The sequence below is a fragment of the Lynx canadensis genome, chromosome C2 (assembly GCF_007474595.2).
Source record: "Lynx canadensis isolate LIC74 chromosome C2, mLynCan4.pri.v2, whole genome shotgun sequence".
Lineage (NCBI taxonomy): Eukaryota > Metazoa > Chordata > Mammalia > Carnivora > Felidae > Lynx > Lynx canadensis.
Genome location: NC_044311.2, coordinates 50,494,605 through 50,521,565, shown reverse-complemented (window position 1 = coordinate 50,521,565; position 26,961 = coordinate 50,494,605). Strand labels below are relative to the sequence as shown.

At 40.5% G+C, this 26,961-nt stretch overlaps 1 protein-coding gene across 1 annotated transcript in view; it reads right to left on the bottom strand.

Moving 5' to 3' along the window:
- Positions 1 to 26,961, bottom strand: part of KCNAB1 (potassium voltage-gated channel subfamily A member regulatory beta subunit 1) — a 300,690-nt gene that overhangs the window by 88,046 nt on the left and 185,683 nt on the right. The window contains exons 4-8 of the mRNA XM_030329018.2: positions 25,755 to 25,834; positions 23,173 to 23,217; positions 19,359 to 19,403; positions 17,297 to 17,340; positions 4,776 to 4,862 (exon numbers count right to left, since the gene is read on the bottom strand). Coding sequence (XP_030184878.1) covers positions 4,776 to 4,862; positions 17,297 to 17,340; positions 19,359 to 19,403; positions 23,173 to 23,217; positions 25,755 to 25,834 — 301 coding nt within the window. The remainder of the gene's footprint in view (positions 1 to 4,775; positions 4,863 to 17,296; positions 17,341 to 19,358; positions 19,404 to 23,172; positions 23,218 to 25,754; positions 25,835 to 26,961) is intronic.

Below are 26,961 nucleotides of genomic sequence, written 5' to 3'. Positions count from 1 at the left end.
AGCTAACATTGATCTTGCCTCTCTTATGTAAAAAAGATATCCTGTGTTGTTTATGTCTGCATTAACCTGCTAGCAGGAAAAAAAATAAATAATTTGAACGGTAATTAGGTTGGGAGTAACATCTAATGACTAAGGGAGTCTGTGAGATTAACTAGTTTTGGCAAAAAGCTCTAAATAAAAGAGCTCAATTCCAAATGTTTTTTAAATTAAAATATGATTTAATTTAAAAATCGTCATATTCTCTCAGATCAACAAATTAATGGGATTTCCTCTTTCCTTTTTAAAAAGCTATGTATACAAAAAGGGGTCCTCTCTCTCTTCTGTTATTCACAAGTAGTACATGGTTTGTAGACTCCTCTCCTGCCCTCAGTCATATTCAATCACTTCCTCCCTGGAGCAATGAGAAGAATATAGAGAGACAAATTAGCCTAGCACTTGGGCATGACAGAAAGCCAAACCAAAAAACTCCTAGTGTAGGTCCTCAGACACACAAATGCTCTGTGTCTATCCCTGTCTAGCATGACTCATGTTGGAATGAGCTTTCTTTTGTCTAATAAGCTCAAGAGAAGGTTTTGAAATACATGCAATACATGCTGGGATTTATGGAAATGAGAGAATTAAGAATATGAGTGGCACCGAGCACAAGGAACTGTCAGGGACTCTACTGGTAAGAACACAGCAGCATAAAGAAAGAAGAAATGGGAGTGGGGCTGATTTTTTCTGGGACTGGAACACATGCCATCGATGCCAGATATCGTAGCAGAGACAGATGGCCTGGCAGATGCTGTGAAAGAAAAATGACTTACTACTAGGTGAACCAGAAAAAATAAACAAGAAGGACAGAGGAAAAAGTCCACAAGTTCCCCTCTGTTGTCAGAAACATCTTCCCATGGCTATAAAATATAATCGCATCCCATAGGGTTGCAGATTGCAAAGTAAGTGTCTTACTACTTTCTCCACTGATTGCACATTTGGAATTTACAGCTATTCTTTTGAGAGGACTCACTTTCTGTCTATTGGTTTTTCAAGGAAGAAGCGAAGACAACAACAAATTGGATATATGATGCCTACATATTATGAAGAAGATGCTACTGCTAATCTTTCTTGGCTCAGTTGGTTGCTGTGTGATATGTAGAACCCGGATGAAACTCGTCTTGGTTTATTTTAGAAATGTTCCCAATTAACATCCTTTCAAGGTGCAAATCAAAGGGGTTGGCATTTTAATAAATTTTTTAAAAACATGTCTTAGAAAGCTGGGCTGGGCTCTTTCATTACGTCCTTGGGGTTTAAAACAGGTGCCTATAAAAATCCTGTTAGCATGTGTTGTGGCCCCATGGAGTTCATAGGAATGGTTGAAACCAATAAAAATGATTTTCACATGCTAAGGGTCTAATATGGGATACCCAGACACACACATACAGCACAGTGCCAACATACGTAGATTTAATATAGTAAAATTCATCAATAGGCACTTGGCAACCACTGTTGCATCACTTATATTAGACAGGAATGGAAGCAATCAAGCCTAAAATCGCCAATCTGAGTTGCTGAAATAAAGACAAGTGTGTGAATGATATTAAGGATTTTCTGGCCATTACAAAAAAAAAAAAAAAAAAGGGCTGGGGACTGGCAGGTATCCAATGATGGTTTTGTCATATTTGCAGGAGAAATTGAATGATTAAAAGACTATAGAGTAACATTGGCTAACAAAGAACTACTGTGGGGCCTTTAAGGGTAATTTTGATTATATATGACATTTACTTTCTGTAGTGTTTTTAGAAACACTAATAGCTCTCTAAGGTAGACCCCATTGTATATGTATAACTTTCACTCACACACTTGTGACTTTATAAAATCATTGCAAAAATGAATCTTAATAACATGGAAGCCAGAAATAGCTTAGACATCTTCCCCCCCCCCCCAACCATTTTTAGGGGAGCAAATGCACCCAAGGCCTCCTGGCAATCCCTATTTCTCATTTTCTTCTTATTTCCTATTTCTTCTTCCGTTGGCCGGATCAGCCCTGTCCTCTGCTACAGTAAAGTAGAAGACACTACATGCAGAGAATGGGTTTCCAAAGACTAGTATCAAACTGGCATTTCCATCAGGCCCACCTTGGAACAAGTAAGCGTACCAAGTTTGAGGATACACATTTTCTGAAAGCCAGGGAGAAATTATAGGGAAGCTCTTTCAATCTGGAACAAGTCCTACTTGAGGAATTTCTGTGCTACATTCCTACTAAATCCTCCCAGAGAAATAAGCCTCAGAGCCTGAGGGACCAGCTAAGAGTGGATCCCTTCTTGGGGGAGGGTGGGGAGAGCTGACTACATTCCAGCATCAAGTGGTTGATGGCTGCAGGGCTACAAAATTCCACGTTCCTTGACCTAATCATCAACAAATGCAAATTTCTATGGTCTGACATCCTTCCTTAGACTTCTGAACTTGGACATTGACTCTTGATAAAATGGTTGACAAAATATTCTGCTCTGTGGAATTTTCTATGAGAAACTCAGGGAAAATTAAAATGTTCTCTGATTCTAGCAAAGGCCGGACAATGTTGTAATTACAAATTCTACGGGGTAGCAATCTTGTGTGTTTAATGTTAACACTCTGAAGCTCCCTTCTAAAAAATTTCAACACATAATCAGTGTTCATACTGCAGACACCATTATCATATCGGTATCCCATAGCTTAGATCCTAATTGAGAACTTCTCCCTTCTAGAGGTATATAATGCAAACTATAATGTTTTCTGCTTGAGAGACTCCCGCATTCTATCTCTACAATTAGACATGAGGGTGGGGCGGGGACAAAATGGGAAAAAAAAAAAAATCTGAAAAATCCTATACATGATGTAATTTAATTACAAAGGACTCTTTCCCAAAGAGGAAGACAATGCCACAAGCACTTAAAATGGGAAGCAATTTCAGTTTTTCACAGCCCCCACTAAATAGTATTTTATTTGACACTTTTGTTCATCAGATAGCTTTAGTGTTCTTTTTTCAAAATTTTTTTTTCAACGTTTATTTATTTTTTTTGGGACAGAGAGAGACAGAGCATGAACGGGGGAGGGGCAGAGAGAGAGGGAGACACAGAATCAGAAACAGGCTCCAGGCTCTGAGCCATCAGCCCAGAGCCCGACGCGGGGCTCGAACTCCCGGACCGCGAGATCGTCACCTGGCTGAAGTCGGACGCGTAACCGACTGCGCCACCCAGGCGCCCCTAGTGTTGTCTTTTTATGTGTCATTGGGAAGAGGGTGACATCATGTTATCCTTGCGATGAGCACTTCGTACACTAATAATATGTTTATGATTGCTTTAAAACCTCTTTTTTACTTTGATAAAAATATGTATTTCTAGATTATTTCCAGAGATCATTCTTTTTTTAAAATGTTTATTTTTGAGAGAGAGAGAGAAAGAGTGAATGTGTATTGGGGTGGGGGGGGGGGACAGAGAGATAAAGACACAGAATCAAAGTAGGCTCCAGGCTCTGAGCTGTCAGCACAAAGCCCGACAGGGGCTCAAACCCACGAACCATGAGTTTATGACCTGAGCTGAAGTTGGACACTTAACTGACTGAGCCACCCAGGCATTTATGAATTTCGAACACTGCTATTGCTTTATAATAAACAGATTTTCTCAGAATTAAAAAAGCAGAAAACTCTAGGAGAAAATTAGACGTATAAATATTTATATTTTAACATTTCTCTGTAGTTGCACAAGAGATAAACGGCAAGGAAAATAATTTCCATGATATTCTTTTGTCAGAAATGCAACCTACCAAAAAACTCAGATATACTTTCGTATGTATAATCATTTGGAACCTCTGTAACTTCTATAACCCTATAGCAAGAATAAACCTTTATAGAACCTGATTTATTCCAAGACCCTCGACTACCTTTTGAATCATCAAGGACAAATTTATCGTCAGTGTAATTTTTTGTTGATTACTATATTCTAAGTCCTTGAAACTGCGTAAATGTATGTCATATTGTAAACCTCAAATGACTTTTTGCCCTTTTCCCCCCGAAAATCTTTGTTCTCATTCACCTCAGGTAAGTCGAATCCATGCCTGCAAATCTCAGTTAACTAGGACATTGTTATTAATTTGTCCTCCCAAACTATTTTCTTCCTCATTCATCTTAGGTAGGCTCCATAAATAAATGCAAATTGAAGAAAATTTAGTTTTTAGGAACATTTTCAAAGTTTCCTTGGGGAGATGCCTATTGTCTTAAATTAGTTTTAACAGGAAGGCGATAAAATGTTGTAGCTCCTTGAGAATCAAAACCCAAATTGCAATGAAGAGCCTCATTTTGAAGTAGTCATTCTTATAAAACCTCTGCTCATGGCACCACTGAGCACTTGTTACCACAGATTGGAAGCTAATCAGACCCAGTCATTACAAAAGAGAAAGATCATCAAGGGACTTCCTCCAAAATAATGATGGCTGGGTTATAAACTCCCCTTCCAATTAATTTTATTGGTTTAGTTGATGAAATAGCAGAAGGGAAATGAACCTGGAAAAAGTGAGCACTGTACCCGGCAGGAGCCACAACCCCAATGCCTGGGACTGCGTACAAAATGAATGAAAATGCAGGACGCAGAGCTTTGCTTTGAGGGTAAATACCGAGGCCAAAAGGCATCCCCTGGAAAGGTTTTAATTTTCCATATGCAATCAACTAAGTCTGAATAGATTTCATTTCCTGCCGTTAGTGAAAGAAGTCGTCAAGCTAGAATCAATAACTCAAGAGTCACTTATCAAATTTTGTCACTCACCTTCCATGGGGGTGTTACTGTCTGGTCGATTTGCAAAGACTACATCCACATACTCGAGCTGCAGCCTCTGGAGGGAGCCCTTCAATCCTGGGAACAGAGGCAGGAAAAATCCAAAAAATGTAAGTGTAATAAGCACTATTAGAAGTAGTTGAAGTTTGGTTTCCTTTAAACAATTTACTTTAAAAAAAAAAAAAAAAAGCACTGGGGCACCTGGATGGCTCAGTCTGTTGAGCGTCTGACTCTTGATTTCAGCTCAGGTCATGATCTCACAGTTTGTTTGATCAAGCTCCACATCGGGCTCTGCACTGACAGCATGGAGCTTGCTTGGGATTCTCTCTCTCCCTCTCTCTCTGCCCCTTCCCTGCTCGTGTGCCTGCTCCCTCTCTCCTCTCTCTTTCAGCATAAAAAAATAAACTTAAAAAAAAAAAGCACTGAATTAGTTTCAAAAAGACATGGAATACAATGAGGTATTAATTGGCCCCTAGAACCTTTAAAAAATATATCGGGGCACCTGGGTGGCTCAGTTGGCTAAGTGTCCGACTCTTGATTTCTGCTCAGGTCATAATGTCACAGTTTGTGGGCTAGAGCCCGGCATCAGGCTCTCTGCTGATAGACTGGAGCTTGCTTGAGATTCTCTCTCCCTCTCTCTTTGCCCCTCCCCTGCTCATGTGCATGCTCTCTTGCAAAATAAACAAACATTTAGAACAGATATATAGATATAGATAAAGATATATATCTCAAAGGCTGACTTTGTCCTTAACAAAGAGGAGTCTTATAACTTTCTCAGTAACTTCAGTACTCCTACCCCACCAGAAAAAAACATACTCAGTAATGATCTTTCATAGTGACTCATCTGTGGCAGTATCTAGAAGCAAAGTTTAGAATAAAAAGTAGCCTACGAGTTTAACTTCTTCTTGAAAAGTGGGATGGGATACATTTATTGCACATCAAAAACATTAAAATGGTATAAATAAGAAATAAGTGACTGCCAAATTCATCTTAATGTACACATGGGTTGTAACAGGAATAAAAGGATTGGCAAATGAAGGTTTTGCTCAACATTTTACTAAGTGGAACAAAGCTTGAAGAACGTTAAATACAGCTGAGCTCTACCATTTCTATTATTCCCTTTCTTTGGGGAAGAAACAAAAACACAAGAAGCTATAAAGACTTAGGGCATATAAAGGAGAGAGTGAGAGCTTAAAAAAAAATCTGGAACCAATAATCTAAGTTCCAACCTAACCATTTGGTTACATTCCTGTGACTATGCAGAAAAAAAATTATTTAAATTCAGTAAAATTAATACTTCCCTGAAATAGAATGTATTGTATATAATATTATGCAACCAAAAGGAGGACAGTTCAAGAATCATTTTATCTCATTTCCATGAGACACAGCATTTCCTTATCAGCCTATTTAATTCCTCAGGAAGACCGGTGGTTTTTCTCTTTTTATTATAGGCATAAAATTAATTGCATGTTAAATGAGGCTCTTATACATTTAAATTTGGCTCATTTAAATTTGATTTTTCAAACTGGTTTACCAGCCAGCCACAATTACTTTTCTGACAGGAAAATGAAGTTGTTGGATATAGTTCCAGAAATATTTTTCATTCATTGAGAAAGGATTGTCTGTGTTGATGGCTTCTTAAAAGAAGAATTGATGAAGAGATTAAGGCAGACAGGTGTTATAAGTTCCAATGCCTGCTCTCAAAAAACTGTAGTGACTTTCAGGCCCAGAGGGTCACCAGCTCTCTCAAGGGGCAGCTTGAAATAAAATCTACCTTAAAAAGCAGTATGATATAAGCCACTTTTTAGAAGCAATTATACATATGGAGGAAGTAAGGGAGGACAGGATAACCAAGTGAACAAATAATAGAGTATCACAGGTTGGAAAGGTTGGAAATCTGTGCTCTAGCATGCTGTGTGATTCAACTTGGGTTATTTGACTTTTTTTTTTTTTTTTTTTTTTGGTGGGGGGGGGGGCGGTGACTCAGGTCTCTAATCTGCCACGGAGATAACAATACTTACTACCTTCAGGATCACTGCTCCAGAGAGCAAATAAAACCAGCCGTCAAGCACTTTGTTAGTGTAATAGTCTGTAGAAATGTGGTGATTATCACAGTGCTGCTCACATCTGGAAAGGTTCAGAATGAGAGGTGCCAAAGACTAAATGCTAAAGATTTTCAGTGGACCTCCTGGTTCTGGAGGGAGGCATTTAGTGACAGTTCTGGCCCATGCTTGGCCCTGGAAACAAGTGTCCTCCTTTCTGATAATGGCCCTATCCCTCAGTGTCTCTTCTAAACAGCTCAATGTGGGCAGAGCAACCAGGAGAAAAAGCTACGGCTGGCTTGGCCACTTTGTAGTGCTATGTGATTGGCTGTGACTTGAGTCATTTACTCTCCCATGCCCTAAGCATGTGCTAAATCCCAATTTGATCCTCAAACTGCGCTGGGCTCTGGAGGTGTAAAGATGCACGGACACTGTATTTATTTCCAAAGAGCAAGCAATGCATAGTGAGAGCATCTGTTGGCACAGGTTCATTGCTCAAGGTAATAACGTGTACCCACTAATAACGGCATGCACTTGATATGAAGGTCAGTCTCATTGTATTTGGTCATTCCTCACCTCTCAATTCTTTCTCTGGAAGGCATTTCTTTTTCCTTGATATATAGGCTGAGATTCAAGTGTATTCATGTGAGAATAAAAGAATAATGTGCTGCATCACGTCAGTGATCCACCTGAACTCCCACTCTGACTTTGAAGTGAAGTAGGAGGAGATTGTTTGTGTCTTTCAGAGATCCTGTCCCCTAACTTCGAAAATGTCAATCATATAAAGTCTTGAAATCCACGGTGTACATTTTTGGGTTTTACTGTCTGTGAGATGGAAAGTCATTGGTAAGGGGCTGGGACATGAGGAAATAGGAGTTAAGCAGGGGAAATGACATTATCAGATCTCCATTTGAGCTGGTCATGGGCCTGCTGAGGACGATCTGTCAGAGGCAAGGGTGAAAGCAGGGAGGGAGGCCAGTGAGCAGGTCACCAAGTCGGTAAGAAGTGTGCAAATTCTGGACAAGTTGTGGAAGTAGCAATAAGAGGACATGCTGTTGTGCTTGATACAGAGTGTGGAGGTCAAAGAATCAAGGATGACTCTTAGCTTTTTGGCCTGAAAAGTGACGTGACTGTTAGTAAGATGGGGAAGTCAGGGAGAGCAGGTTGGTGGGAGCCGTGGTCTGAGCCACTTAAGTCTGGGCAGCACATCAGTCAAGCACATGGAGCTCTTGGCAGCTGGATGGACCAGCCTGGCAACCAGAGGCCAGGTCTGTGTGCAGGTGAGGCACGGGGTTTGGGATCCAGGGTATTCATTCAGGCTGGCCTGAATGACCTTGCTGATGTCGCTTAGCCTCTTTGGGCCTTTGGTTTCCTCATCTGTCCAAAGACAAAATAGAGTTAAACGACCTTTCTGCTTTAATGCTTCATGTGAGTACAAACCAAATCAGGCACTCCCGTCCTTTCCTGTTTGGATGCTCTAATCTTGTAGAAATAAACTATAGCAACATAAAGACACGCTCAACAAATGTCTCCTTGAAAGCTATTTAGGGTTTATCTCTAATAAGCAAATAGTCATGTTCCAGCTGCACTTAGGAAATGTTTGTCGAGCACTGGCTTGGGGCCAGGTATTGTTTTAAGTTTAAGTAGACGTGCAAAAATACGTTAACCTTGGCTGCCGAGGAACATCCGGGCAGCTAATCACAACTTAAGGGAGATAAGTGCACCAGTGCAGTGAATGCACTTACTGAAGGCACTTTTGACTTTAGTCTGTCCCTCAGCACCAACCCAGTGTCTGTGGGAGCAAATATAGGAGAAGCAGGAGAAAAGCTCCCTGTCCTGGAGATGTCTACAAGTTAACTGGCAATTCCTCAAAAGTCCACAGGATAGTAAGTTATGTTATATAAAGAAAATAGCTTTCAAGTGAGAAAAGAAATCTAAGTTCATTTTCCTTTTAGGTTCTGCAGATTAACAGGAACTCTATGGTTCATAAGGTAAACTTTAATTCAATTCAAGCCTATTTCACAGGCATCTAAAGAAATATGCCCATTCCAGATGTTAAGTAGACTGGCATGGTCAGACATGGATCAGATGTTCAGTGTTGCCTGTTGAACTGTGTAGAAACAAGGAAATCCATAGTTTGGAGATTCTTCAAGGGTTCTAATTGAATATGCTGTGTCCACACACTTGCTTTCCTTTCTAGCTTGAAAAACAAATGTTGCCTTCAACAATGGCCACTCTTTCCCTATATAATTTTCCACCTTCTCGGCAGACCTCTCAGTCATAATTTAAGACATGTCTGTTTATTTTTATAAGGATTGTGCTGTATTAGAATAATCCATGTGGCTGCACCTCGCATTATGAAACATGGTTATCCTGAGTGGGTGATTTCAGTTTAGTATGAACATGGAACACTGGGAAGGAATTTGTGGTGAATCCATCAAGAAATTTAATCTTTAATTGAAAAAGTCATAAGTTATCTTTTTAAAATAAAAGTTCAGATAACTGGGTTTAACACTTGCCATTCATTAAAAAGTTTTAAGCAGTAATTTCTCAGATTATTTTCCTCTTCTACTCCTAAAATAATGATAGTGGGTTTGTGTTTTGAATCATATAACAAAACTGTCATTCATCTGGAGGACAAACATACACTAAGACATAACCTTTGCCTGTAAACGTATACAGTTTATGTAATCTTACAATTTGCCTTACCACACTATCATATTTTTTCATATAAGATACTAAGAAAATTTGATCTGCTAAATTTTTTTTTTTTAATTTTTTTTTTCAACGTTTTTATTTATTTTTGGGACAGAGAGAGACAGAGCATGAATGGGGGAGGGGCAGAGAGAGAGGGAGACACAGAATCGGAAACAGGCTCCAGGCTCTGAGCCATCAGCCCAGAGCCCGACGCGGGGCTCGAACCCACGGACCGTGAGATCGTGACCTGGCTGAAGTCGGACGCTTAACCGACTGCGCCACCCAGGCGCCCCTGATCTGCTAAATTTTAATACTGGCAAAAATTGGGGCTTCAAGAGTGTTTGTGGAATGGCTGAATAGAATTTCAAAGCTTAATAAGAACTTGGGATTCTAAATGGCTGTAATAAACCTACTAGTGAAATTTCTACCTTCTTCTTGTGAATCCAAGAAGCATGTTGTTCCTAATTGGATTTAAGTGAAGGACCTTGAGCTCACTGAAACGGTCTTTCATATGAATTTTTTAAAACTGCATTATGTACAAGTTCATTTTATATACTCTGTAAACCAGCTCAGGTGGCCAAAGTCACCCAGCATTCAAGTGGCCTGAATTGTACATGAATTGAACTTCTGTCTTGTCTTCTAAGAACACTTAAAAAAAAAAAAAAATATATATATATATATATATATATATATATATATATAAAAAATAATATATTGGGGTGCCTGGGTGGCTTGGTCGGTTAAGCGTCTGACTTCCGCTCAGGTCATGATCTCACGGTCCGTGAGTTCAAGCCCCGCGTCGGGCTCTGTGCTGACAGCTCAGAGCCTGGAGCCTGTTTCAGATTCTGTGTCTCCCTCTCTCTCTGACCCTCCCCCGTTCATGCTCTGTCTCTCTCTGTCTCAAAAATAAATAAACGTTAAAAAAAAAAATTAAAAAAAAATAATATATTATATATAATATATAATTTATTGTCAGTAATATATAATATATATAAGTTATATAAATATATAAGTATATAAATATTTATATATAACTATATATTTATATAAATATTTATATATAAATTTATAAATTTATAAGTAAATATATAAATATATATCAATTATATATATATATATATACATATAATTCATTGTCAAGTTAGCTAATAAACAATATATACAGTGTGCTCTTGGCTTTGGGAGTAGATTCCCATGATTTATCGCTTATATACAACACTCAGTGCTCATCCCAACAAGTGTTCTCCTCAATGCCCATCACCTATTTTCCCCTCCCCTCTGCACACCCCCCCATCAACCCTCAGTTTGTTCTCTGTATTTAAGAGTCTCTTAGGTTTTGCCTTCGTCTCTGTTTGAAAGTATTTTTCGCCCTTCCCTTCCCCATGGTCTTCTGTTAAGTTTCTCAAATTCCACATATGAGTGAAAACATATAGTATCTGGGTTTTTTTAACTGACTTGTTTCACTTAGCATAATACTCTCCAGTTCCATCCACGTTGCTGCAAATGGCAAGATTTCATTCTTTCTCATTGTCACATGATATTCCATTGTATATATAAACCACATCTTCTTTATCCATTCATCAGTTGATGGACATTTGGGCTCAAAGAACACTTTTTAAATTTAATGTGCATATGAATCTCCAATGTTCAATAAAGTCACCTTCATCACAAAACAAATACCAATGAAATCCAAGGATAATGATTTGTAAACCTCTTCAAATTTTATCTGAGGCCTAGGAATCTAATGTCCACTCCCCCCCACCTTTTTTTTTCTGCAAAATTCACTCAATTCCCTGATATCAGCCTGCCTAGAAATATCCTTTCAGCTGACTCTTTTGGACTCATGAACATCTTTCTCTTAGGCTGAAACTATGACCTGCAAAATAAACAGTAACAACATACTAATAAATAATCCCAATTCTTTCTCAGTCTCAAAAGTTTGAAATATGTTAAAGTTTGAATCTGGGTCATTTTGAATTTCAGCTGAATTGGTTTATCCATCCTGAGAGATTAGTTCCTAAGAGAATTCCTGACTTCTTTAAAGGGACAGAGAATTTAAGGTATTTCTGTTACGTTGTCTGGAGCTTGCAGAAAACTGATTTAAAAAAGAGAATTTTGAAATTATGAACACACTGGTAAATACTGAAGCAATGGAGATGCAGTAAAAAGCACAGCAGCTTCCTCCATTCTTTCTTTCCTTGATTTTATATTCTCGTTGATTGCCATCCTGTACCATTTTCTGAATCTCTTTTTTAATTGATTTGAATTAGATTAAAAAGAAAAGAGAAACAAGAACTTTCCAGGCAGCACACTGCTGCCTTGTTTTTCCGCTTAGTACAAGCTTACACGAGTTATTTCTCTTTGGGAGGGGGCAGTTATTTCTTATGGACAGGTTTCACGGTAGATGACTCAAGTCACGGGGGCAAGACTAGAGCAGGAATAGTAACAGTTTTAAGAGGCAGGCTGGATTTTACTTTGCGAGGTCAAAGTGGGCATTACGGCCTGAGAAGGGATTTAGTTTGGTTTAGGAATGTGAAAGCTTTCTCTAGTGCTAGAATGTACTTATTCCTTGTGGCAGCCTTAGAACGTTACTTGGTAAAAGGGGCCCTTAACCATGGTATGAAGATTAACAGTGGTACTGTTAAGAATGATGACATAATGACAAAAATAACATTTATTAAGTGCTTATTATGTGATGGATATTGTGCTCAATGTGAATTCTCTAAAATCAGTTTCTGTATAGTAATGTTGTAAAGTAGGAATATTTATAGCCCTTTGTATAATCAAGAAGATGGAGGCTTAGTAAGGTTGAATAACTTGCACAAAGTCCCCTAGCTCCTAAATGACATAGTTGAAACTTGAACCACTGTTTGTCTGGTTTCAAAGCCCAATGCTTAGAAATATATTAAAAATTAGTTAGTGAGAAATACCAAACTCATACAAACACTTTGCAAGTGTCATACAAACACTTTGGAAACAACTGAATGATATATTTATTACTGTTAACAAATTTATATATAATTTATAATTATATATGTATATAATATATAAATTATATATATTAACTATATACACATAATTATATATAAATTATACAATTAATTATATATGTGTTATTATATAATCTATAATTTATATAATTTATATAATATATCCTTCTCCTTCATTTCTCTCTTTCTCCTTTTCTCTCCCTCTCTTCTCTCTCCCTCTCTCGCTTCTCCTCCCTTCTCCCTCTCCCCCTTTGTCTCTCTCCCCTTTGTCTGCCTCTCCCTTCTCTCTCATCTCTCTTTCTTCTTCTTCTTCTTCTCTCCCTCGCTTCTCCCCGCTCTGGCTTCCCCCCCTTTCTCTTTTTCCCTTTTTCCTTTTTTTTTTTCTCTTTTTCCCGTTCTTCTCTCTCCCCTGGCGCTCTCCCTCTCCCGCTGCGCTCCTCTGTCCCTCTCTCCCACACTGACGCCAGCCCTCGCTCCACACTCTTCTTTTTCATATTCTTATGAATACCAAAACTATTTTTTTTTCCCCTAGTGGAAGTCCAAGATCTTTCCAATAGTTCTCTTTTTTTTTTTTTTTTTCAACGTTTATTTATTTTTGGGACAGAGAGAGACAGAGCATGAACGGGCGAGGGGCAGAGAGAGAGGGAGACACAGAATCGGAAACAGGCTCCAGGCTCTGAGCCATCAGCCCAGAGCCCGACGCGGGGCTCGAACTCACGGACCGCGAGATCGTGACCTGGCTGAAGTCGGACGCTTAACCGACTGCGCCACCCAGGCGCCCCTCCAATAGTTCTCTTTACACATTAATAAAGAACTCCAGTTTCTAAATTGGGATGAATGTCTTCACATTAGATACTATTCTTCAGATTAGGTTCATGGGGAGGGAAAAAACTTTATAATGAAATGAGAGCCTGGAAGAAAATATTTGCAACATATGTAACTGACAGAAGTGAACATTATTAATATACAAAAAGCTCCTAAAAATTAATAAGATCAAGACAAACAACTCAAAAGAAAAATAGCTTAAGAATACGAAAAGTTAATTCTCAGAGAAAGCACAAAGTTATAAAAAGTAGCTCAAATTCATTAATAAATAAATGTATAACTAAACAAATAAATCAAATGAACTCATCCATCGGATTGGTATATTCCTTTTTAGAAAATAATTTAAAATACGCATTATTCTTTGACCTAATAATGCTGTCTCCAGTATCGATCACATTTACATAAGGACAGCCATTTGTATGATATGTTGTAATACTAAAACCAAGAAATAACCTGCAAATCATGTGTACATGTGCATGTGTATGTGGGTGTGTATATGTCTAAAATGTATTTTAATTATAGAAGAAAGTAAACTTTTGGTTAATATGTATAGCTTGATTCCATTGGTTTCATACCTATGTTTTTGTATTTATAAGTAAGTGTGGATAGATAGATAGATAGATAGATAGATAGATCAATTTAACTGTGGGAATAAGTTGGGAAGGACAGGTACCAGACTGTCACACTGTAGATGAGATGAGGTAAGCAAAAGGAGGACTTATTTATTATTTTTAAAATGGTGAGATTAGAGAGTTTTTCATGTTTTTATTGACTTTGGCATCTCATAAATGAAACTAATTATAAAAAGAAGAAAAATCATCTGTCTTAATAATTAATCAGGAACCTAAAGTTATAAAAATCTTGTATTTATACAGCCCCATCTAACATCTTTCTCTTATTGCAAAAGGTAGAAGTGTGACATTTTTTGTAATATATAGACAAACAAGAAATACATAAAAATTCCTCACAATTCTTATAGTCTTCCCAATGAAGTAGAGTAGTACTCTACTACATAAGAGTTCTAGAAGACTGTACTATTTCCTGTTCGTTTCCAGGCTCTACAAAGTTTTTAGTACAATTACAAAAGCAATGCCTCTCTGAATCAGTTACAAATCCCATTACAAATGCACTGAAAATAATAAAGTATCTAGGAATAAAGTTAACTAAGGAGGTAAAGACCTATGCTCCAAAAACCATAATACACTGATGAAAAAAACTGAAGATGACACAAACAAATGTAAACATACTGCATACTCAGTAATTGGGAGAAAAATTTTGTTAAAATGTCCACACTACCAAAGCAATCTATACATTAATGCAATCCCTATCAAAATACCAACTGCATTTTTCACAGAACTAGAACAAATAATCCTAAAGCTTGTATGGACCCACTGAAGATCCTGAATAGCCAAAGTCGTCTTGAAAGAGAAGGACAAACTGGAGGTATCACAATCCCAGATTTCAAGATATACTACAAAGCTGTAGTAATCAACGTTTATTTATTTTTGGGACAGAGAGAGACAGAGCATGAACGGGCGAGGGGCAGAGAGAGAGGGAGACACAGAATTGGAAACAGGCTCCAGGCTCTGAGCCATCAGCCCAGAGCCTGACGCGGGGCTCGAACTCACGGACCGCAAGATCGTGACCTGGCTGAAGTCGGACGCTCAACCGACTGCGCCACCCAGGCGCCCCAAAGCTGTAGTAATCAAAACAGTATGGTACTGATACAAAAATAGACATGGATATCAATAGAACAGAATAGAGAGCCCAGAAATAATTCCATGAATATATGGTCAATTAATCTATGACAAAGGAGGCAAGAATACGCAATGGAAAAAAGATAGTCTCTTAGACAAATGTCCAGTTTGGGAAAACTGGACAGCTACATATGAAGGAACGAAATTGGACTTTCTTACACAATAACAAACTCAAAATGAATTAAAGACCTAAATGTGAGCCCTGAAACTATAAAATGCTTAGAAGAACACGTAGGCAGTAATCAGTAATCGCTTTGACATCCGCCACAGAAACATTTTTCTACAGATGTCACCTTTGACAAAGGAAACAAAAGCAAAAATAAACTATTAGGACCACCCCAAAATAAAAAGCTTTTGTACAGCGAAAAAACCGCCAACAAAACAAAAGACAACTCTCTAGATGGGAAGAGATATTTGCAAATGATATATCCAATAAGGGGTTAATAGTCAAAATATATAAAGAATTTATACAATTCAACACCAAATAAGACAAATATTCCAACTAAAAAATGGGCAGAAGACATGAACAGACATTTCCCCAAAGAATATATGTAGATGGCCAACAGGCACATGAAAAAATGCTCAACATCACTCATCAACAAGGAAATGCAAATCAAAGTCACAATGAGATACCACCTCATACCTGTCAGAATGGCTAAAATCAACAACACAAGAAACAACAGGCATTGCCCAGGATGTGAAGAAAGGGGAACCCTCTTGCACTGTTGGTGGGAATGCAAACTGGTGCCGCCACTGTGGAAAACAGCGTGGAGGTTCCTCAAAGAATTAAAAATAGAATTACCATATCATCTAGTAATTCTACTCCTGGGTATTCACCCAAAGAATACAAAAACACTCATTTGAAAAGATACATGCACCGCTATGTTTATTGCAGCATAATTTACAATAGCCAACATATGGAAGCTCTCTGAGTATTCTTCCATAGATGAATGGATTAAGGAGAGGTTGTATATATATATACACTACACAGCTATGAAGAAAGAAATAGAACACTACACAGCTATGAAGAAAGAATGAAATCTTGCCATTTGCAACATGAATGGATCTAGAGGGCATCATGCTACGTGAAATAAGTCGGTCAGGGAAAGATGAATACCATACGATTTCATTCGTATGTGGAATTTAAGAAACAAAACAAATGTACACAGAAAGGCAAACCAAGAGACACACTCTTAAATATAGGGAACAAACTGGTGGTTACTAGAGGACAGGTGGGTGGAGGGATAGGTAAAACAGGCGAAGGGAATTAAGAATACACTTATCGTGATAAGCACCAAGTCATGTATGGAATTGCTGAATCACTATACTGTACATCTGAAACTAATATAACACTGTATGCTAATTGAATTGTAATTAAAAACATAAAAATTTAAACTAAGGTAAAACTATCATCGCCTTAGCATATATCCACCCAAAACCTAGTATGCAGATATTCACAGCAGTATTATTCATAAGTCAAAAAATGAAAACAACCCAAATGTACATCAACATGAATGGATGTAACAAAATGATGAATGGATAAACAAAATGGGGCCTATCCATACAATGGAATTTTATTTGGCAGTAAAAAGGATACGTTATGATACATGTTACAACATGAACATTATGCTAAGTGAAAAAAGCTAGTCACAAACTATTACACATTATATGATCTCATTCATATAAAATATTGAGAATTGGCAAATTTATAGAGACAAAAGTAGATTAGTGGTTACTTGGGGCTGTGGAGGAGGGTAGAGAGAGGGTGGGAACTGACTGCAAGTGGGTACTAGGAATTAGGAAATTTTTTAAATTGAATTTACAGTGATGATCACACAACTCTGTTATGCTCAGAACCAGTGAATTGTACACTTTAAATGGGTGGACTTTTATGTTATATAAATTATATCTCAATTAAAACCTCTTAGAAAGTCTTAGGGAAGTGTTTTATTAATGTCAGCCTGGCTGTAAGGGAGAAGAGTTCTAGAAAATTTGCCCTTTTTCTTTGTGTTCTATTGTCTTCTCTGTATCACCACACTCCTACATTAAACCCCAGAGAGATTGTGGTTGATTATGATTCTTTTTATGGAAATTCCTCCCACCCCCCCTCCTGCCGCAATGGGTTTTGAACCCTTTTGGTTGATACCTTTCTGGAATCAGCAGCCCACAAATGAAGATAAAATGGAAGCAGCTGTACCTACCTTCGATAATATGTTTTCTTGACAGCCCTCTTTCCGTTTCAGCTCTAACAAGAAAGAAAAGCAAATGACTTTGAGTGGGGGTGTGCTTTCTCTTTCAAATTACTGTTTCAAAAGTACAGAGGAATACTCATTCTAGATTGAATTGCTAATTTTATACCCTGTTCTTGGCAAATTCTGTACCGCAGGCTGAGGAGAGAAGGCTGGTGGGCAACACACTGAGCCCCTTTTCTTTGGAGATCCAGGTGATGAATTAACCATGACGCTCATCACACAATATTAATAACAACTCAGCCATACACACCCCATCCACATATAACGTGACACACAGCTCAGCCTTCCTACCTTGTTCTTAATCAATCCCCCCAAAAAAACACCTTGACATAAGTTTGTGAGCTACTGATAACATTAGCTTTTCTGAGAAGGTAAGCAAATTTGGAAGTGCCTTTTGACTTTCAAAAGAAATCTAACAATTACTTTCTGTTAAAATGTGATGCAAGTCTTTCTTACATCAGTATCCTAAGAAGACAAACATTTAACCAGGACTTTTGTCTTCTCAGACAAGCTTCAAGATCAGGCCAATTAGAAAGAAATATGGTCCGTGTGTTTCAAAGTATTCATGAAATGTTTCTTCAACGTCCATACCTTTGGCATCCTCTTTTTAAAACACAGTAGTTTACTCTTTGCCTTTGGTGATGTTTTATCTTTTATAAAAACATTGACGATTATTGTAGGTAGTACCCTACTACGTAACGGCTCTTGCAGATTATCTTTCTCTCTGTTTCTTTCTAAAGCATAGGCAAGGTTTTAAGTACCACTGCACTAAGCAACAGCTACACGAATCAGGGCACAGACAATGTAAATCTGTATTTCTCATGGGCACCATGTTGCTTTATTTTTATATAGGTTACGGTAGTAATAAAAATCTAAATTCCATCTTTCTGTCTTCATAGTCATCATAAACAGACTCAAAAACAGTAATAAAATATGAGTGTGTGTGTGCACACATACACATTTTGATTAGAAGACTCCAAAGGAGAGGTCCTCTGTCTCCAATTTTAACTATTCCCTCTCAATTATAGGGAGGCAAATAAGATTTGGTTGGTTTGTGTTTGTTTTTGTTTCTTTGTTAAGACTCCACACTTGTGATTTCTACAAAAAGGTATATGAAACAGCCTGCTGTTTTCCTACATGTGTGTCAAAAAGGCCAGACTTCTAAGTTCTGTTGAATCATGTAAGTACCAGTTCAAACACCAGTAGATTCATCAGAGGCTAATTCATCTTGCAAAAATTGTTTGCATCCTACAACAGAGAAAGGACCTCTCTTTCATTTGCCTGCCAGTGAGTGATATAGTAGCTTCTGTTATTCTCCAAAAGGCAGTCCTTTTGATCAACACGTTTGGAGACTTCTGCAAAAATAACCAGAGACAGGGGCGCCTGGGTGGCTCAGTTGGTTAGGCGTCCCACTTCGGCTCAGGTCATGATCTCACAGTTCGTGAGTTCGAGCCCCGCATCGGGCTCTGTGCTGACAGCTCGGAGCCTGGAGCCTGTTTCAGATTCTGTGTCTCCCTCTCTCTCTGCCCCTTCCCTACTCATGCTGTGTCTCTCTCGGTCTCAAAAATAAATAAACATTAAAAAATAATTTAAAAAAAAAATGACCAGAGATGTACACGTGGGGTCAGACAAGGTAATTTTCATCTTTGCATTCCGTGGAAGTCTCTGACTTTTGGCAGATTTGAGTAGCTTTTCTCCTGTGATGCTATGTGCTTATTTTCTTTTCCCAAAATTTGAACTCTATTTTGGAAATGGTTCTTAGAATGAGGTTGGTATTTGAAAATCTCCGTGAATCACTTAGTAACAAGTGACCACTAACTTTCTTTGGGGCATCTTGCTAACATTGAATCCTAGGCTAATTGCCATTTCCTTCAGGGCAGGAAAAATACTCTTTCTCTCCAATCCAATTAATTTTAGTACATTAGATGTAAAATGGTTGCCCAAAAGGATAAAAGCATGAGCTACTAGTTATCTCCTGTCAAGTAGGGAAAAGAAAAGGTATTTAACTTACTTTCCACCCCAGTAGAGTTTGGTTGTTATGACCAGGCTGGACCTCCTGTACGTTAGACAAACACACACAGAGAAATATTAAGTAAATTGCTGGTTATTGTACTGAGTTAGGATAATATAGCATTGGAAAGAATTTATCGTACCTCCCATTTAAAAAAAATTGGTAAAGTGGTAAATCTGTTCGTTCGTGTCACTGAAATATGGGGACAAGGGGAAGGTGGTGAGTGGGGATGTGAAGTCAGATCCTAGGCGAAGAGGGTGAAGGGAAGTGACCTATACCCGGAGGGACAGGAGAAGGAGGCTGTGACACAAGCCACCAGTTCAGGGGGGGTGTGGTGAAGAGGGTGAGTGGTAGGCATGGAGGGGCAGAAATGGTAAATGAGAGGGTGAGTGAACTGGCATAAAGGATGGATTGCTTTAGTAGCACCAGCTAATACTTATTTAGCATCTGACATAACGTTGATTGAACGTGAGTTTTCCTGGGGCTAAATCCACCCTCTGCCAAGCACCACGGGCCCTAGTGGCTCTGAGTTATTATGCTTTCCAACCAACACATTCACAGGCAGGAACTGATTGCACGGAAATATGAATGATAAAGTAAATTATAATAATCAATAAATAGGGATAAAATTTCTTTGAGTGTCCTATTAAATGGAAATGTTATTTTAGGAAAACAGTGCTAAAATTTTTAACGCAAGGTTTTAACCACTTTACTCCTAAGGGAATGAACTGCGGAAATCTTGTCAGCAAACTAATTGCCTTCTCAAAACCACACACAAGGCAGGAAATGGCAATCGTCTCGTCATGATGGTGGAATAAGAAACATGTCCTGAGACCTACAGCCATATGATTTAAAATCGGGAGGCAGATCTCAGTATAATTCAGTTTCTCCAAGTATGTAATTCAATTGAACTGGTCTAGGAAAAAAAATCCTTTGAGATTCAAAGGTTAAGACCGAACTTTGGGACTATTTGAAATAAGGCATTCATAATTCCATCAGCTGTAGAGCTGATGCCCTGGGGCCCGCAGGTATGAGAGCCCCGTAAGATTAATGATAACCAATGGGGAACAAGGGTGACAATTCCGACAGCTTAGCTGCAACAAGAAAAATTTGTAGGAAATGTCAGCAACCCCATCCCACTGAAGTTAATTCCCTGAAAAGTAATTTGAATCACTGTAATGGAAGCTCTACAGATACACGCATCTGGAGATTACACACCGCAGAAAGGCTGATGTACTTTCCAGGTTCATCCATCAACCTCACGATACCTAGTGTAGCGGCAATCTGCCCCGGGGGGGCCAGATCTCTGTTAGCAAACACTTTCACAGCTTCAACAAAAGGCTGGATGGAATATTATAAAAAATTAATGCAGTCCTCTAGATTATTCCGAGAGGCTGCACACTCTATGCAAATACCATCATGGACTTCTGTTTTCAAAGTTAGGCCTTCTGGAAAACGTTTGGGTGACGCAGGTGTGCACACTAACATGTAGGCTCAAAGAGCAAGAATAGACAGCAACCTGGCAGATGACCAGTGACCATCATGGAGGCATTTCCAGCAACTCTTCTGAGTGGGTGGAGAACGATAATGTGAGTATTTTATACCGATATAGCACAACTTTCAAAATACTCTGGCATACTTTATCTCACTTTCACAGTACAGCACTTCATGAACAGTTACGCCGTCCATTTTGCAGGTGGGGAAACTGAGACTCAGAGAGGTGAAGTAGCTGGCATAGTGGGCAAGTGGTGGTCCTGGGACTAGAAGCCAAGTATGCCAGTTGAAATTGTTTTTATAGACTCCGTACTAGGATGATACGGTCTATCTTTTCACCAGCCTTGTAGGGGCAGCTGTGTGCTGATTTCAATATTCTGTAGCATGGTGACAGCTTGGGTTTTTATTTGCAAGACTGAAAGGCAGTTTGTAAAAAAAAAAAGAGGGGCGCCTGGGTGGCTCAGCCGGTTGAGCGTCCGACTTCGGCTCAGGTCATGATCTCACGGTCCCGTCTGTGAGTTCAAGCCCCACGTCAGGCTCTGTGCTGACAGCTCAGAGCCTGGAGCCTGTTTTGGATTCTGTGTCTCCCTCTCTCTCTGACCCTCCCCCGTTCATGCTCTGTCTCTCTCTGTCTCAAAAATAAATAAATGTTAAAAAAAAAAAATTAAAAAAAAAAAGAAAACGAAAAAAAAAACACGTTAATCTGTTTTCCTGTAGGTGTATAATAGGCTCTGCAAACTGTGGAGAGTGATGGTTAGGTGCCCTCTGGGTGTTGAGGGGAAAGAGCTCCTGCACTGATGTTCCCCTCCTTCCTCAGGTGCTCTGTCAGCCTACACCTCGCTGCACAGCTCACCAGGGCTGTTAGTGGGCTCATCTCTAGGGTCTCTGTTTTGGGTTGAGTTGTGTCCCCTAAAAAGACATGGTAAAGTCCTAACCCCCAGTAGTACCTCAGAGAGTGAGCTTATTTGGAAATACGATCATTACAGATGTAATTAGTTAAATTAAGATGAGGTGATGAGGTTATACTGGAGTAGGGTGAGTCCTTAATCCAATATGACTGGTGTCCTTTTAAGAAGATGCACAGACACACATGAGGGGAGGACGCCATCTGATGACGGAGGCAGAGGTTGAGCGCAGGCCCAAGATTGCCCGCAAAAGCCAAAAGCTAGGAAGGGGCAAGGAAGGGTTCTATCCAGACTTACAGAAAGAGCAGGACACTGCTCAAACCTTGATGTTGCACTTCTGGCCTAAAGAACTGTGAGAGAACACATGTCTGAAGCCAGCACTTTGTTCCAGGAGCTCTAGGGAAGTGATTTGGGCGGTGATGGACAGACCAGCCTTGTGAGTGGGAAGGTTACTCAGGCAAGGTGGAGGACCGGGCGGGAATATGAAAATTCTTCCATATTTAAGGGTGAATATCGTTTTTTCCTAATCCCCTTATAATCCCTGGAGTGGGGGAGGAGGAGAAAGAAGGGGGAGAAAGTAGGTCATCGAACTTCTTTTGTTCACATCTCCATAAACTTCTGGGTCTCCATTTCCACTAATACTACAGAGCTGTTGTTTATTTGGCCAATGGCAAATCTACCAGAGCAGAAGAGGACCCAAACTTGTTCCGTGGTCTTTGCCTGATTCTGTGCTCCTGCTGGGGAAGAAGTGGCTGTCATGGTTGACACGCATGGTGAAATGGAGGGGGATTGCCGCCCCACGCCCCACAGAGGCGGCGTTCCCCTTTACCACTGGATACGGACACCATGGAATGGGATGCAACCCCTCAAGGACAGCAGATGAAGCACTTCCCTGAACGCCCAGATAATAGGGCTCCTGGCACACATCAGAGGCGCGGGCTAATTGTGTTCAGATAAGAGAGCTTTGTGGTATTTATCACAAGGACTTCTCTTTTCATCACTTCTTTGCATCCAGAGTTGTCAATAAGATGAACAGTGAACTTAAGTACATGTATATAATCAGCTCCCTATCAGCTGTCTTTCTTCACCAAATTATCACAAACAGTGGTGAGAAACCATGGAAATACCCCTTTCTTTTATGCATGAGTATCTCATGAACCTCCCCTCCTCTCTGCTCAACCCCATGGGAAGTCATTGTGATCAATGACTAGTCAATACTTACTAAAGCACAAATAATGAACTTGTTAGTATTTATTTCCAAACCACTATAAATCGTTTCTTTACCAAAAATTGACTTTTTTTTTTTTTTTGACAGCCTTTTGTTTAGTTGTCATGCAATTTTATTTTTCCTTCTCTGGGACAAAATAATAACAGTCTTTTGAAAGAGAAGTACATGATTATGGTGAATGCATTACCTCCAGCCTTTCTTCTTGATGATGCTCCCCAGAATCACTTCAGCCCTGGAAGGGAAACAGATAATAGCTCAGGATACAATGTCCTGGAAACACAAGAGTCAATCCAAAAACACAAGAGCCATTCGTTGTTTGAACTCTCAGTGCCTACATGTCCTGAAAATAGAAGCTGCTCTCGGCTAGTAGCACAGTTTCCGCTGTTTCTGCTTGTGCCTGCAGAATCCTGCTCCTGGAGCATTCCAGAGGCACCTGCCAAATCCTGACACACTGGCAGGAGACCGCCTGTGGTCCTGATACTAAGAAACAACAGAGTCACTTGGCAGTTCGGTGCTTTTGAACCGCTGATCCCATTTATAAATATCCTGCTTGGCGGAGTCCAGTGGGAGTCAAGGTTACCCTTCTCATTGCTGTGGTCTTCAATTGTGACCAGGGAGGACAATGAGACCTTGTCCTATTTAGATAGAAAATACGGATTCCCCGGAGATCTTGCAGGATGAAAAAAACAAACAAACAAACAAACAAAGCAAGCAAACAAAACAAACCATGTGGGTGTTTCGATGTCCCAAAGGCTAGGGCTGCAGATGCAGTGGCCCACATAGAGAATGTCCTGGGTTCTAGTGACAAGTGTTGCCACAGAAGGAAGGTGCAGGGAGAGGTAGAGAAATGTTCTTCCCGCCCCTACAGTGGGTCGTGGAGAGGTACAGCGAAGACATCTCCGCTGTCTTCTCCCCTCCACCTACCTGAGCCAGGACCCAAGGTTAAGGAGACTGAAGTTTTATTGTAGGTCCCTCCCGGTCAGATCAATGTTGTAAGAAGCAGGTGGGCTCTCAGAGGCTTTGTGAATGGGGACGTCAATGGAATTAGCACTTTGTGCATTGGGGTCCTATAGATGGGGAATCGTCACTAAACACTGTTTATCTTAGCTGAAAGTTCTGTCTGTGTTGGAGTGCCCGGCCTGGCATTAACCATGCTGCGGGGTAGCTATGGAGCACGCTCCAGACAGACAGGCAGGGGACGTTACACCGGTGTTCTCTTCCCCAGCCCTCTGTTTCTGACACTGTCCTTTGCAACTTTGCATTTCATAGTGGGAACCTAGCTCAGTTGCACCCTGGACAGTCAGTCAGTAATTAACCAGGACTGACTATCAATCATAGTAGAAATACAAACAGGACTTCCCTTTTCCAACCTTAGCAGGATTCAACAAAAGAAGAAAACACTGAGAAAGGCTCAGATGTGGGAAGGAGGAAGGCCTTATCAATTGTATTTCCTCTCCTTAGACTCAACAGAAAACATCAGGGACGTGGGCTCTGAACTTCCCCAATCGTCCTCAAACATAGATCTGCCGTTGAGAAGGAGGAAACCACGCAAGGACAACACAGATCGGGCAACGATGAACCTGATTCCGCAAGTCCAGCAGTTTGATTGTGCTCCTCGCCTGGAAGAGGGTGCTGGGGAGTGAGGCCTGCGGGGGATTAGGCGCCACAGTCCTGGTAGAAAATGGCAGAGCTGCTCAAACAGTTCTGGGAGCTACCTGAGTCAGTCTGTCCGTGTTGGCAGCAGGTGGCCAAGGTGCGCCAGTTCTGTTCTGAGACGTGCTTCTCGCGCCAGGACGTAGAGGGCATGAACCTTGAGGTCTCCCCAAGGGCACATTCCCCACATGGTGTGACGAGCAGTGAGCCCAGTGTCAGAGCCCGGAACCTGTTCTCAGGTCCGTGGGAAGGTTGTAGTTGGTGTGGCTTCTCCAGCAAGGCCCTTTTGCAGTCCTCTCTGTCCTCAGAATGGGGTCTGAAATGCCCTCTCACAAAATATACTAAATTTCTTGGCATCTTTGAGGACCCCTCCTTTAATCTCTGATCTACTTGTCATGCTAGGTGGAGGGATGGGCCTGCAGACAGGAAAAGCAGTCCCTGGTTCCCTGCAGAGAGGACGTCCCAGTTTCCCTGAAGGGTTGAGTAACTACGAGACATGGTTACGAAATAGCAAGACTAGCTTTTGAACAACTACACTGGAATCTGCTCCTTTATTTCCTCACTCCTATATCCAACTAATACTTCTTTTAAAAAAAAAATATATTTATTATTTATTTTGGGGGGGGAAGGGACAGAGGGAGACAGCGAGAGAGAAGGAGAGAAAGAATCCCAAGCAGGCTCTGCACTGTCAGCACAAGGCCCAACACATGGCTTGAACTCACAAACCGTGAGATCATGACCTGAGCCAAAATCAAGAGTCGGACACTTAACTGACTAAGCCACCCAGGCATCCCTCCAACTAACATTTCTTGATCTTCACTGCCACCACTCTGGTCCCAGCCGCCTCTGCCCCTCAGGAAGGCTATGGCAATTGTTTTCAGTCCATTCTTCATACAGGGGTCAAGGATAGGAAGGTTTGGGGGGGGGGGGGGGGGAAGGGGCCAGAGGCAGCCAATATCCCCAGCTCTGGTGAAGGGGCTAGCGGAAGGGAGAAAGGCAACGCCACCAAAGCGTGTGGGAAGGGCAGACCCTTCTCACCAGCATGACAGCAATGGCCTGGGCAGACTCTTGGTGCCACAAATACCACGTAAGGGACACAAGGAGGCACTGACTCACTTTCCAGCAGCATAGACTTCAGCAGTATCGAAGAGATTAACCCCACTTTCGTAGGCAATTGTCATCAGACGTTCGGCAACCTGCAAGAGGATGTAAAGGTCAGTCAGAAAAAAACAAATGTTTGCTAAACCTAGGAAGCAAGCAACGTTGAATCCTCTGGTGGTGTTTAAGAACACTGAAATCTCCCTCCTTGTTTTTATCAGTCGTAAAACAATGAGAAAAAAAAAAAAAGAAGATTCTACCAGCATATATAGGATAAAAGTATCCTTTCCCTCAGACAGAGACTGGGCACTACGGGAGACTTCCTTCAGTGCAGGGATTAGTCAGCCCTCAGGAGCAGTGAGGTAAGGTGGATGGATTTGTGTTGTTCACTCTGCCCGGAAGATCTGGTCTGACAACATTCCCTGTGGCAGCATCATCCCTCTGACAAAGAGGCTCAGTTGTATCACCGGTGACTCCATTTCTCTTCTTCCTCCTTTCTCTCCAAGCTGATGGGTTTTGGCAGCTGGGTGACTCCTGACCTAAAAGCGTGTGCCTTTTTTCCTTGAGGCTTAGAGGACTGCGCTGATGAACCAGAGGCTAGACAGAGTCATGACTGTTGTAAAACTCACGCCACCCACAGCTCAGCAAAACCCCAGCCGCTGTCACAGAGCAACCAGCCAGCTGAATGGCAGCCGGGAGCCAGTGAGCACGCTGGCTCACTGGGTGTCCGGGGCCCCCACCCGCAAATACCCCTCCAAGCATCCGGTTCGTTCCTTTGTGCTGCTGAGTGCAAGGGGCAGGCATGACAGAAGAGTACAGGCGTCGCTAGAGACAACAGCTTGAGGGAGAGCTAGAGAGGGATAGCAGTGGAGAGGGGACATTTTCCCACTTTGCTGCTAGACTTATGGGCCAACTGAAAAATTACACACCTCACAAATAATTAAAATTGATTTTTCCATTATGTTTTTGATTGTGGGCTAAGGGTGCTTCATCAGCATTTCCAAGATAAACTGTTTTCCTGTTGTTTTTAAAATCGGCATATCAAGAAAATTATTAGGCTAGCAAAAAAGGGAGTCCATGCCAATCCTCTAGAGTAATAGCAGCAAAAATGTGATTACTGCTTTTAATTTGCTACCATTATGACATTTCTCCAAAGGAGAAATGGAAAGTTAGGACAAGTATAGTTTTTCCCATCGTGACTGCCCTACGTTTAAGAAATTACTGT